The 14707-nt window shown below is 41.9% G+C and overlaps 1 protein-coding gene and 1 long non-coding RNA gene across 8 annotated transcripts in view; one reads left to right on the top strand and one right to left on the bottom strand.

The window, feature by feature from the left end:
• ARMH4 (armadillo like helical domain containing 4) overlaps positions 1-9824 on the top strand; it is a 54106-nt gene extending 44282 nt beyond the window's left edge. For 3 of the 7 annotated variants that reach the window (XM_085887191.1, XM_085887189.1, XM_085887188.1), the window contains one exon: positions 6391-9824. In XM_085887191.1, the coding sequence (XP_085743317.1) occupies positions 6391-6459 (69 nt within the window). In that variant the 3' untranslated portion in view covers positions 6460-9824. Of the gene's footprint in view, positions 1-5108; positions 5470-6390 lie in introns of those variants that run through there. The other 4 variants (XM_085887186.1, XM_085887187.1, XM_085887185.1 and 1 more) reach the window with 2 other exon arrangements.
• Positions 9825-10093: 269 nt separating this feature from the next.
• The window catches only part of LOC147022529 (uncharacterized), a 7091-nt gene continuing 2477 nt past the window's right edge, over positions 10094-14707 (bottom strand). Inside the window, exon 2 of the long non-coding RNA XR_015059773.1 lies at positions 10094-10332. This is a non-coding gene — a long non-coding RNA (uncharacterized LOC147022529). The remainder of the gene's footprint in view (positions 10333-14707) is intronic.

Raw genomic sequence — 14707 nt, 5'->3', positions numbered from 1 at the left:
GTCGGGCGGCGCTCAGAGACGGGGGGTGCTGAAAGACTGGTAATGTTCGAAGACGGGCGACATTGAAAGATGGGTAACGTTTAGAGATGGGTTGCACTCAGAGATGGGCGGCGTTCAGAGACAAGCGGCACTCAGAGTTGGGTGGCGTTCAGAGACGAGCGGCGCTCAGAGACGAGTGGCGTTCAGAGACGAGCGGCGTCGAACGATGGGTAACATTCAGAGACGGGTGGCACTCAGAGATGAGCGGCATTGAAAGACCAGTAACGTTCAAAGATGGGTGACGTTGAAAGATGGGTAACGTTCAGAGATGGGCGACACTCAGAGACGAGCGGTGTTGAAAGACTGGTAATGTTCAGAGACAGGTGACGTTGAAAGACGGGTAATGTTCAGAGATGAGCGGCGGTGAAAGATGGGTAACGTTCGAGACGAGCGGTGCTCAGAGACGGGCGGCGCTCAGAGTCGGGCGGCGTTCAGAGACGGGCAGCATTCAGAGATGGGCGGCCTTGAAAGACGGGTAACGTTCAGAGTTGGGTGGTGTTGAAAGACGGGTAACGGTCAGAGATGGGTGGTGTTGAAAGACTGGCGGCGTTCAGAGACGGGTAACATTCAGAGACTGGCGGCATTGAAAGACGGGTAACTTTCAGAGATAAGTGGTGTTGAAAGACTGGCGGCATTTAGAGACAATACGATTATCAGGTTTGTTCATGAAGTTTGAATATTAGGTGTGACAGCAACAATACGAAGCCGATTGGGCAAATGGAACAGTCCAGAGGTGAACCTTCTGCCATCCCTTTTCAGAGAAACTGACGATTTTGGAACGATCTTTGAGAAAAAGATGCACTAAGCAAACTAGTTTTAGACGAAGTTAGTTCTGTCGTTGCATCGCTCTGCACCGCCATTTTTTTCTGAATCTTGCTGTTACTCTGGTCTCAGAACGCGCAGCAAATTTGATTTGTTGAGACGGTGCAAGATTTTTCCCACATACGACTAAACATAGGGTTCTTGGAAGTGCAAGCAAGGCCATTTGTGTTCTACAGTGTTCAAATATATAATTCAATGAAATAAAATAAACGTTTTTAAGTTTGTAGAAAAAAAAGCAAACCATTTATTTGGAAGTTTACCGCATCTGATGCACTGCCTTTTTAAACACCTTATTTAAAATGTTACACAAGTTATTCGGGCCTATTGTTTGTGTTCTTTATGACGTCCCCAAATAGTCTGGATGCAGAACTGGAATTTTAACCTTGGTGTGTTTTGGAGTACATACACAATTTTATTGCAGATTCTGGTAACATAGACTGTACTAAACTCAAACCCGAGTGATGCCACTTTGTCACGCTTGAGCAATTTTTTTTAGGAGCAAAATTCAAAATGGCCGCCATCAAAACCGTTTTTTGGCCGCAACTCGGTCAAAAATCGAGATATGAACCCGATTTCAGTGGCAAACCCTATGTTTTGGGTGTCAAGGAATACACTGATATGTTTAAATAAACCATACAACTCATAATAATAGTCGATATTGCAATTTTTCAATTTAGATATAATATTTGACTGAAAAAATATCGACCGAACTATTTTCAGCCGTAACGATGCCCAAAATCTATATGAACCTGATTTAAGTGGTAAACAGTATATTGTATTGTATATCTTTATTTCCAACAGTACAGTTGAGTAATACAATGATTAAGTAACTCGAAACTAAAATTAATTATATTAACACATAACCAAATAAACGTAATAAGCAAGGTTTACACAAATTCAAATCCAAAAAGGTGTCTGTACATGCTATCAACTATGAATACACTGATTGGTTGCTGATGAACTTCTTTCATTCTGCTTTCACTCAATCTTTCTTTCACTCAATCTCACATAAAAGACAGCTACATAAATCAAATAACTCGTGTTCACTCAAGTTCCACAGCTTCGCTTGCTGATACAGACTTTGTTTGGTCGTTCTGACATTCCTCCATACCATCACAGCCACAGAACAATGAACAGGAGAGCCTGGTGGCAGAGCAACTACATCCATTCGTTGCACAGGGTCGCACTGAGCTGCACCCACTCCTGATCATCTTGAGAACATTATCAGGAGCTCTGATGACATCCGGAGGCAGAGACACAGGAAGCAACATGCTCGACACTTCTTCATGTGACCATCCATGACTCGTTGGATCGATCAATGGTTGGTCTGGATCTAGTGCAGCCCGCCATATTGCTGCCTGCAAGTGCGCCCTGAGAACGTGTTGGATGAAAGCCACAGTGGTTGGTGGTAGAGTTTTTAACTCTGGTGCTGATGTCAGCTTCTTGTTAGCCATCTTTGAAGACCAGACATCAAATCGAATAGCTGACATGTCTTCTGTTTCCTGGGATCCATTGCAAGCAGCAAAGAAGGCAGTTGCTTCAGATATGACATCTGGTAATTCTGCATCAAGATCACCAAGATAATTTAATTGACGACCATCTTTGAGGTGTTTCACAATTGTGCCTTTTCCGATACCCCACAGGTAGGCAACTGTATCACATCCAGACACCACATGTGCTGCCAGAACTTGGGTGACAATATGTGCATGCTTCTGCACTGTCGCCTTGATGTCAACAGACGATCTGTCACGACTTGCACCAGCCATCACAAGGTTGCATGCCAGTTCCTTCAGTTGGTAAAAATGCAACAGCAATATGAATACATCTGTGTCATCTGAAAGTACCCGGATACTCGGATCGGAACTCCTGATGAGGCTCGAATTTGTTGTACCATTATAACATTGGCTTCTTCGTGAGTGGTTCTTTGGTCAGGCCTCTCTACTACTTGGTATTCTGCAATTTCCATAGGTATTGGGTTAGGTCCAGTTAATATGAGCTTTGTGTTGGTAGAAAATGCTTCAGGATGGACTTTGATGGAGCTGCAAATGATATTTATTAACTGGACTTTATTCTCTGTCACTGTCAAAACGATCTTTTGTGCAGGGAGTGGCGTCGTCAGATTCAGCTGGTGTCGTTGACTGGCATCTTTGTCTGTACGAGCGGTTCGCGTGACTTTCTTGATGCTGTTGTCATAATACCGGTTAAAGACCAAATACGTATCACATATCTTCAGCTTATCTCTCAAATAAGAAAGAAGATTCTGCACATAGTCCTCTACTGTTCCTTTCGATGGCCATTGAATCACCCACAGCATAGCACAAACATCTACAATGATCGCTCCATCAGCTGGAAACATTCTGTCAGACACCTCTCCCTGCAATTTCTGCTTCAAGACTGCTTTCGATTTTGTGATTCGCACGTCACCGTTATCTTCAAACATAGAAGGCGGTACTAGGGTGAGCTCAAACTTCAGGATATCTTTCAGGTTGATGTCCCTCACTGCTTGAAGGCCCAACACTCTTGAATATATGAGCCCCGTGTCATATACAGGTGTTTGTCTGACCTTTATCTGCTTTCGGGACACTGCCATCGTGACTACTTGTTTGCTGAGCGACTTGTAGAAGCTGTCTGGCCATTGCTCCTCATACTCCTTCATCTGCTTGACTCCTATGCCAACAGAAATGTCAGCGTTGACAATGTTTTGACTCATTCTTCCAGTTACAATGTTCACAAGCCCATCCGGGTGATTCTCTGGTTGTAGAGGGTCAATACATGTGGCCAATCTTTCTCGTAGGTTCTGTCAGTCTCCTCCATCTGATTGTTTCCGAGCGGGCATTTCTTCTTTGTGGACTGTTACTGAAACTTGGGAACCATTTGTCTTAAGCTCAGAAACGTCTTTCACAAGTTGGCTGCATATATGCAGACACAGCGCCCATATTTTCAGGGATGATGGTTTCAGTGTGATACCTACGATCCCACCTGGGCTGTGTCTGTATCTCATGAAAGTCGATTCGATGAACATATCTGACCACAAAGCATTCCATATCCCTGGTTTGTGTCTCATCACATGGTTTCCCCGAAGAAACTCCTCAAGTAACGGTCCTGGCAATTTTTTCCATCGAGCGCAGATAATACAAACAGTATCTGTAATAAGGAGTTAAACAAAAATATATTCATTACATGCATTATACATTTATAATGTATTCATCGGTGTCTGTCATCTATTTTATGTCAGTAAGTATTTTGACATACATGTCAAAATATTTTGACATACATGACATACATAGAAAATATTCTACCTGGCATAGTTGAAGTGGCCAGCAACGAAGAAGTATGGCATCATCTGCTGGATGGTCCAGAGGTGCAGTGGCCAGTCAGCTTCTCTCTCGGCTGGGTCGAACATCATCATCAGCAGCATGGGTTTGACGAGGTTGCTCACCCACAATTTAGTTGTACGACTATGGTCTGCTCTGTCATCAAGTAGGGCGATCAACTCGGAGTAGCTCCCATGACCTTCCATGCCAACGATAACGCTACGCAGAAGTTCCTTGGTCAGGAGACGCAGTGCCCGAATATATTGTGGAAATTTCTTCCCCGATAACAAATGAGCCACGCCACCGAATGCTGCTTGAAGGATGTTCTCCAATCCACTGTTTGCCATCAATATGCCGACTGCTACCACAAAATTCATCAAGGTGTGCATTCCACCCAATCGAGGGATGAAGTTTGAAAAACGTTCTGGATACCACCACGTTATGTTTGCAATATGGATAATTTATATGGATGATATGGTTTACTTTAATATATCAGTGTATTCCTTGACCCCCAAAACATAGGGGTTGCCACTGAAATCGGGTTCATATATCGATTTTTGGCCGAGTTGCGTCCAAAAAACGGTTTTGATGGCGGCCATTTTGAATTTTGCTCCTAAAAAAATTGCTCAAGCATGACAAAGTGGCATCACTCGGATTTGAGTTTAGTATAGTCTATGTTACCAGAATCTGCAATAAAATTGTGTATGTACTCCAAAACACACTTTAGCCAATGGCTGCCAGACTAAAAAACAATGTTGCCTGCCTGGAATGATTTTTAATTTTGTTTAATTACCAGACTAACAGACAGACTGAAGCAATTGCTTTACCTCACTGTGTGCTTGCGCACTCAAGATGACATTCTGCACAATTTGCCAAATTCACAGTCAAGGTACTGCTAAACTGCAGGTCCATGGTCCGATTCATGTTTTACAGGGTTCAAAATGTAAAGTTCAATGAAAATCAAGTAGTTCCTTGATCATCGACTGATATCTGTCCCACAGACTTACAGAGTGAACCAATTGCTAATCCCGCTTTGCACTCTGCGTACGGGAAACAACAATCTCTGCCATGCCAACAACAACTACGTGTTATAAAAGATCCTTTTTCACGAGTTTTACTTCATCTTAAATTCTCATTGACACTCAAAGATACACATGCAATATGTTTGTCAAGTCCAACATACTGTCTTTTGATTAAACCCATCAGTGAAGTGACGGAATGCCTAATTTAATAAAATAAATAAATTATCCTGTCTGTGTCACAAAACAATATCTGTGCAATAAACTAAATTGAGATCCTTATGAATGAGTGATAATTTATTTGTGATCCTTATGAATGAGTGATAATTTATTAAAGTGATCCTATGAATGAGTGATAATTTATTAGTGATCCTTATGAATGAGTGATAATTTATTAAAGTGATCCTATTAATGAGTGATAATTTATTCGTGATCCTTATAAATGAGTGATAATTTATTAGTGATCCTGATGAATGAGTGATAATTTATTAGTGATCCTTATGAATGAGTGATGATTTATTAGTGATCCTTATGAATGAGTGATAATTTATTAGTGATCCTTATGAATGAGTGATAATTTGTTAGTGATCCTTATGAATGAGTGAAAATTTATTCGTGATCCTGATGAATGAGTGATAATTTTTTACTGATCCTGATGAATGAGTGATAATTTATTAAAGTGATCCTTATGAATGAGTGATAATTATTTATTAAAGTGATCCTTATGAATGAGTGATAATTTATTAAAGTGATCCTTATGAATGAATGAGCTTGATCGGTGATTACTTTGTAAATTGTGTGAAACAAAACCGGTTTTAGCCATCCTTATACAGAAATATCCTGTGGTTTCTCAGAAGATCTAATAGAGATACCATATCTCTGATAAAAATTCTCTCCAATCGAGAAATGTTTCTAATAGAGATCAATGTATGTGTAATGTAGAAATCTAAGAGACATCTTTCATGAAGGAATCTCTTCCAGGAATCAAATAGTAATCTCATAAGATCTACATCTCATAGAAATAATCGAATCAGATTCTAAGCAGAGTTTGTGGTGGAGGAAATTTCTGATTATGAGTAGTTGTGCTTAACCACTGCGAGTGGGAAAACAATGATTGCCAATGCTGTTTGTCAAGCCAAATGTACCATTCCAATTCTTCCATCCATCAATGTCAAGCCTATGCTGTTCACCTTCAGATGGCGCAATCCAGCTCCACACAAGACCGTGTGATGCTCCTGGCTGGAAGCAGCGAAGAAGAGTTTTAAATGAGATTCCACCGGTGGGTGGTGGTGGTGATGAGCTTGACAGACCGATCTAATCCCATGTAACCAAGAAGCACAGCCCGTTGCACGTGCCCTCGGCGTCATATTCTTTTGAATCTGTGTATTTGTGTTCCCATGTTAACCACAATGACTCATGTGCACCACAATATTTGAATGCAGGCGACTGAATCAAACCCATAAGCTGTGTTTTTAATCGCATGCGGCGTTCATTAGCCCGTCCACCACACAGCGGAAGATCAGGTTTTGCAATCACTTATGTATGTCTGTCTGGGCTGTAACTTTTTACTTTTGTCATCAAATATCAACAAAGATTTATGATGAGAATATGGAGAAGACAAATTAAGAATTTAGTCAAAAGGTCAAAGGTAACGTTTAGCATCCGGAAGAAGTAGTGTAAATACAAAGCGGATGACCTTTGCATTTTCAGATGCTTTCTCGTTCGCCTGTCCCCCACACAGCGGATGACAGGGTTCTGCAATCACGTGTGTGTGTGTGTGTGTCTGTCCAGGTCGTAACTTTTGTTTTTTTACCATTTGAGCTTGTCATCAAATTTTCAACAATTCTTTATTATGAGAATGTGAAGAAGACAAATTAATAATTTGGTCAAAAGGTCAAAAGGCAGCATCACATAAAATCATCAGTTATCATTCAATTGACCTGAAATTCTAAGAATTAGCATTTTGGGTCAATTAATTGGTTCATCAATCAAAAGCGAGAACCTGATTGTTTTTTTTAAATCAAAAGGTCAAAGGTCAAGGTCGCCTGACATCGTAAAAATGTTTTTTTTTAAACCTGTTTTCGGCATTGTTTAGCATACAAAAGAAGAAGTAGTCTCAATACAAAGCATACGCGGATGGGCTTTCCATTTTCAGATGCTTTCTAGTTTTATTTGGAATTCCATCAAGTGGTGAAATCTCCAGTCGATGTGCATTCATCGGAGCGACATTGTCACGGACCGTTTGTTTCTCGTTATTTCAGCATTCAGAAGTTGATCGCCTTTTCACACCAAAACGAACGGATTCTTGCCAATAATGTGGAAGAAGCTATGATAAGTAGCAGGCTCTCGTTAAGACAAATTCCCGATAAGTAAAATGTGGCATTACTAAAGGATAATTTATTTATTTATTTTAAAACAATTTTACTCCTTGTGCAGAAGCTTGCAGGACAAGGACATCCCCATCAAGCCAAACATACAGGTGTTATGCAGCCTGACACAGCCTGGGTAAAGCTATGAAAGCGATGGGAACATGGCATACCATGCATTGTGAGGCTCAAAAGGACGATGGACTCTAGTGCTGTGAGAAAGTATCACCGACTCAGGCTTGTTGGAGGAAAAGGTTTAATGAATATCTCTCTGTCTTCATTTCCTCAACAATGCTTTAAATCTCTTCTTCATTTTGGGGATTCATAATAATCTTTGTGTACAAGGTATGTGAATGTGCTGAGGTACATTTTGTTCAAAATTATTTGATAATCATAACGACGATAAATATACTGTTGGACCTCGGTATTCTCAGGGGATACATTCCTGGAAAATGCCGTGAATAGCGAATCTGCGAATAGCAAGGCATTGTTGCAATGGGAAAAGGGGGGATAGGTTCCCAGCGGTTCATGATTCATGAGGAAAAATCAAAAATCCTGTGAAAAACCATGAATATGCATGCAACCCCCCCCCCTGCAAAAACACGAAAAAAAACCCGTGAAAACATGGAAAACCATGAAATGTGAAGCACAGGGCTGTGAATATCGAAGCAGGTCACATTTCATAAACCGTGAATACGTGGGGTCCGCAAAGAGCAAATAGCGGGGTCAGATAGTACTGCATTACGCAATCCCGCTTATGGATATTAATCAATACAAATGGGTCTTGGGACATGCCCGTTCATTTTAACGAGAGTCTACTGGGTGTTACAAGAAAACGTGCCTATGATGGTTTCAATTTGTGGGAATGAAAAGCAAATCAAATTACAACATTCTTTAAAACAACCCGTAGACTGTCCTTGTGGAGGTTTCCTACCCATACCCCTCATTGGACTCTCCTTCATACCCCCAAGATTCTCCCCCCCCCTCCGTCATACCTACCCAAGACTCCCTCCCCCCAATACCCTTCTTGAGCCCACATCCCCCTTGAGATCCCCCCCCACTCCCATCATACCTCTCTCGAGACTACCACCCACACTCCCCTCCACCACTCCATGAACATGATAACCCTTTATGTACACCAGCAATAACATGCTTGTCGAGGTTCTGGATTGCTGGCTCTTCACGACACTCCAAAATAGAAAGATGAAAAAAAATCACTTATAGAGTGACACTGAGTGAAACGGAACGGCACTCGGTAGAACGCATACCTCCGCCAGGCTGAACAGTTTACGTTTTGTATCCCACTGATAGATCGGATCTGAATCCGGACCTTGAGTAAAATTGAATCGGCTTGTTCTTGTCACCGAACCAACTCAGCCACCTAGTTTTGTCACAACTCGTCCACAACTTTTTGACACATCATGCTGTACACAGTTTTTGGCCCCATCTCTCAATGGTGAAGCATCAGTTAAAAATTAAATAATTCTCGTTTCCAGACCCAGATTTGGATCTTCATCAAAATTGAGCGTTGCTGTCCTTGGCCGATCACCGACATACACAAAAAACAATTCAGAACGATTGCTTGAAAAGTGTGGCCAAAAATCGTGTGACAAACAGATAGACAGACAAATAGTACAGACCAACATGCTTGGCAAAAAATATTTTCGGCAAGTAATAATTCCTCAAGTCACGCGTTTCCCACATCTCACTCAATAAACCTTCCACGGTCCTCATGGCTGCACCACAACACCCCAGCAATACATAAGCAGAGCGTTCCTTGAAAAACTTGGAACTCTGGCCCCACATCGACTCACTAGAGCAAATGTGGCACCAAAAATCTCGTGTGAAGTTCAAATCATGGGTGCCGTACCATAAGGCAATGGTGTGTTCAGCTTGAAGCTGAGTTGGGGATCACATGACTGGGGGGGGGGGGGGAGGAATGAAACACTTGCTCACATTCATATCATAATCACAACTTATTAACACGCATTCTAAAAACTGGAGAAGGCCCTGATTCTTGATGGATTTGTTAACGATCATATCGTTGTTGTGGAAACGTGCACACAACTGTTTACGTGTCATTTACATGTAAATATTTCAGTGTAATTGAAGGAGTGAAACGTAAGATGTGTGAGTGTGCGATGATCACCCCATGGTGAATGAGGAATTGTTTTTGGGGACGAACCCGATGCAAGGCGAAGAAACTGACATCTCAAACTCCAATAAATATTTCCATCGGCAAATGTTGATCTCGAGTTGTGAGTTCAGCGATTGATAAGTTATCCGACAATAATTCACCGTCTGTCCGCCTGTCTGTTCCCAGGTACCGCAAAAACGGCTGAACCGATCGCAACTATTTTTTGGGTGTGTAATCCTGGGACCCCTTGGAGTAAAATAGGTATAAATATAATAACATGACCCCCCTTGACTGCGATAAATAACACGATTGAAATGATCATGTGCAGGTTTATGATTACTAATTTTTGCAGGATCTAAGGAGCGAATAGAACACACACACATACACAGCTCAATATCACAGTGAAGCACTTTATTAGTGACCTTTGACCTCAAAAATCAGTGTTTGTTTTCAGTGAGCTGATGTGCAGATCCTCTTCAAATTTCAAATCAATCGGATGAAATTTGAGGATTTTAGAAATACCACCTTCGTTGTTGATGTTGAGACTATTTTGACCTCAAAAACAATGGGCTTCTTCCTCATGACAAACTCCACCATGTGGTGAAGTTTTGTGAAGATTGGTTTAAAATTGTCACCTGGAGGGAACAGACAGACAGAATAATAAAAATCGACTAACCAATATACTTGAAAAATCTTCGATTTTGCAAGTAACAAACAAACGGGTAAAAACAGAACCTCCTTCATCTTTTGTGGCGCAGGTAATCACAACATTGTTAAACATGTCAAAATCTTCTTTAATATAACATATTGTTCCATCATTTGTGAAAAGTGATGCTTTTGGTCACATTCAACTTGTGCGAATGCCTGTGATCGCAACTGAAAGCACAACAGAACAGCGTCTGTTTCACTGGAACCAGCGCCGCTGACCATGCAGCCCCCCTGGGGTATTCCAAGATGGCGGTAATGATACATTGCTGGTGCCACTTGTGGCCTCCTGATCACCACAGCAGGGTGCACTCAAGTTAGACATACAGCTCAGTGATCATTTCATTTCGGTTTATTCATGAAAACATCCTTGGTAAAGACAGTCAGAAGACTGATATATACAAGGTTGACATCAGCAGAGCAAGAAAAATCATTTTTTAAAAAAGATAAAAGTACCAAGGTCACAAATTAAATGAAAACACAATTCAAACAAATATTACACATGTAAATGGGATGCACACCTACATAACGGAATTAAACATTTCACGCAATACTTCATAACGGAGGAGATGGGCACGCAATAAAACGGAGTGCACGCTTCTGGACTCGATCGATCTTGTCACTCTCAGCTCTTGTGATGCTACAACCCCACATGGGCACACCGAACTCGAGCAAAGGGCCGATGAACATTTTGTGTATTTCAACATTGTCAGGGGCACTCACACGGAATGTCTTCAAAATACACAGAACGGAGAGTCGTCACACAGAACGGAGAGTCGTCACACAGCATGAGATACCATCTGCTGAACCATCAGGGGCACTCACACCGAGTGTCTGAAGTGGCCGAACAGATCAAGACGAAACTTTACACGCATGATCGCCTGTCCATGAGGAACCAAAATCACACATATGATATCATCGGTCACATGGTTTGGCAGCCATATTGGATTTCCCTCAAACCGACACAAATACCCCACTCAAAAGAAGTCCTGGCGAGGGTCTGCAATGTGAGATTGCTCTTTTTCTTGTTGCCTCTGCCACCGAAGTTGAAGGAGGTTATGTTTTCACCCCTTTCTATTGGGTCGCCGAAATAGGTGACCCTTATTGTCAGTAATTCTGTCTGTTTGTTTGGCTGTTTGTTCGTTTGTTATTAGCATAATTGGTTGTTTACGTTGGACGATTTCGACCAAACTCGGGAGGTAGGTACATCTTATGACCTAGTGCTTTGTAAATTGTGATGGTTGCTCGGGACGCTTTGGTTCCCCAGCAACAACCGAAAAACCTTCAAAACCGGTACCGTTCACGCGAAATCAATTCCGAAAGCCATTATCCCACGTTGGGTTATGAAATGTGGCAGGAATAATCTGCAGGTGACAATCTATCAAATACATTCCGGTTTTTGTGATATATGGAATACTTTACCCACAGCGCCCCCTACAATTAGGGTATGCGTGAAAATTCGTGAAAATGGAAGGCCCCCTCGCGACCAGGTGAGTGCATCGATACGAATGAAACTTTGTAGTTTCATGGTACTCAATGAGTACTACAACTTTGCCTCAGGACATATTGACCGATTTCGCTTAGGTCAGGGGTCAAAGGTCAATTCGTGCAAAAATCGATAATATGCGAGAGCTGGAGGTGCCTTTACGCCAAATGCTACTCCTCCTAGGGTTATGGTCGGATGGTCATGAAAATTCACCCTAATCATCTGGAATACATTGTGCACAAACAATCGAGCCGGATTTTTGATTTAGATCTTTGTTCACCCACAGCACCCCCTCGAACTTTGGGGATTTCCAATTTCAAACCGCATTTTTGGTACTTTTCATTCAAATGGATACCGAGTAGTTATCAGTCGATGAAACTCGATGAGATTTGATATGCATAATCTTAAGGTGATTCCCTATCCGCTCTATGACATCCATTTTGCTGTATATCTTATAGTTTCCATGCTCGGCGAGCCATCGCCGCCTACCGGCTAGTCTGTTTGTTTGTCTGTTTGTCTTCAAGATATCTCAAAAAGTTGTGGACAGATTCGCATGAAATTTTGTCGTCAGGTTTGGTGTATGACAAGGACGAACTGATTAGATTTTGGTGAAGATCTGGATCCGGATCCGACTTCTGGAATTCTTAAAGTGTTTCTTCACCATTGAGAGATTGGGCCAAAAACGATGTCTAAAAAAGTTTTGGACTGATTCGGACAAAACTTGGTGGACAAGTCGGGACTGCGATGAGGAAGAATTGATTCGATTTTGGTGAAGATCTGAACCCGGATCTGGATAAGAGAATTATTTAATTTTTAAAGTGATTCTTCACCATTGCGAGAAAGGGCTAAAAACGATATCATACTGAATATCATGATATTTCCAACATGTAATGGGCCCGATATGTTCTCGTGGATCAGGCATTACGCGGTGGAGGTACGCGCTCTATCGCATACCCTTCTAGTTGTGGTTGTGTGTGTGATTGTGGTTTGAAATATCTTCATGAGGATACATAGTATATGTAATTAAATGCTCTCCATGCCCTGAAACTAACTAATGTACAATTTTACGAATCACAAAACTGTCCTTGGACTACAACTACAAACACACCTTTTATCATTACGACAACTTCATGATCCATTAATATGTAAATATCAAAAATAATTAAATCAATCAGAACACCCAAACAATGATAGTAAATGGTGCAAATCAAGGAAGGTGTTTGAATGTAAATCCCGAGACGAGTCCAACTGGTTTGATTGGGTGGTGATCAAACACAACTTGCATGACCTGAACATCCACCCGAGTCGAGTGATTGTCTGCCTCAGGACACTGGGTGTGGTACCTTGTCCGTGAAATATTTAATCACACAACGTCACAAACACCCACTTGTTTTCGTCCTGTTACCGAGCCAAGCATGGCACAAACTTAAAAACACATGTACATGGTCACAGTACACACAAAACAACCAAAACCCACGTACATGGTCACGTACACACAAAACAACCAAAACCCACGTACATGGTCACAATACACGAAAAACAACCCAAACCCACGTACATGGTCACAGTACTCTCAAACCAACCAAAACCCACGTACATGGTCACAATACACGCAAAACAACCCAAACCCACGTACACACAAAACAACCAAAACCCACGTACATGGTCACAGTACTCTCAAACCAACCAAAACCCACGTACATGGTCACAATACACGCAAAACAACCAAAACCCACATACATTGCCACAGTACACGCAAAACAACCAAAACCCACGTACATGGTCACAGTACTCTCAAACCAACCAAAACCCACGTACATGGTCACAGTACTCTCAAACCAACCAAAACCCACGTACATGGTCACAATACACGCAAAACAACCAAAACCCACATACATTGCCACAGTACACGCAAAACAACCCAAACCCACGTACATGGTCACAGTACTCTCAAACCAACCAAAACCCACGTACATGGTCACAATACACGCAAAACAACCAAAACCCACATACATTGCCACAGTACACGCAAAACAACCCAAACCCACATACATTGCCACAGTACACGCAAAACAACCCAAACCCACGTACATGGTCACAGTACTCTCAAACCAACCAAAACCCACGTACATGGTCACAATACACGCAAAACAACCAAAACCCACATACATTGCCACAGTACACGCAAAACAACCCAAACCCACGTACATGGTCACAGTACACGCAAAACAACCAAAACCCACGTACATGGTCACAGTACTCTCAAACCAACCAAAACCCACGTACATGGTCACAGTACTCTCAAACCAACCAAAACCCACGTACATGGTCACAGTACAAGCAAAACAACCCAAACCCACGTACATGGTCACAGTACTCTCAAACCAACCAAAACCCACGTACATGGTCACAATACACGCAAAACAACCAAAACCCACATACATTGCCACAGTACACGCAAAACAACCCAAACCCACATACATTGCCACAGTACACGCAAAACAACCCAAACCCACGTACATGGTCACAGTACTCTCAAACCAACCAAAACCCACGTACATGGTCACAATACACGCAAAACAACCAAAACCCACATACATTGCCACAGTACACGCAAAACAACCAAAACCCACATACATTGCCACAGTACACGCAAAACAACCCAAACCCACGTACATGGTCACAGTACACGCAAAACAACCAAAACCCACGTACATGGTCACAGTACAAGCAAAACAACCCAAACCCACATACATTGCCACAGTACACGCAAAACAACCCAAACCCACGTACATGGTCACAGTACTCTCAAACCAACC

This window comes from Eptatretus burgeri, chromosome 7, assembly GCF_056783735.1.
Source record: "Eptatretus burgeri isolate ZD-2024b chromosome 7, Ebu_testis_v1, whole genome shotgun sequence".
Lineage (NCBI taxonomy): Eukaryota > Metazoa > Chordata > Myxini > Myxiniformes > Myxinidae > Eptatretus > Eptatretus burgeri.
This window is presented reverse-complemented; position numbering and strand designations above follow the sequence as displayed.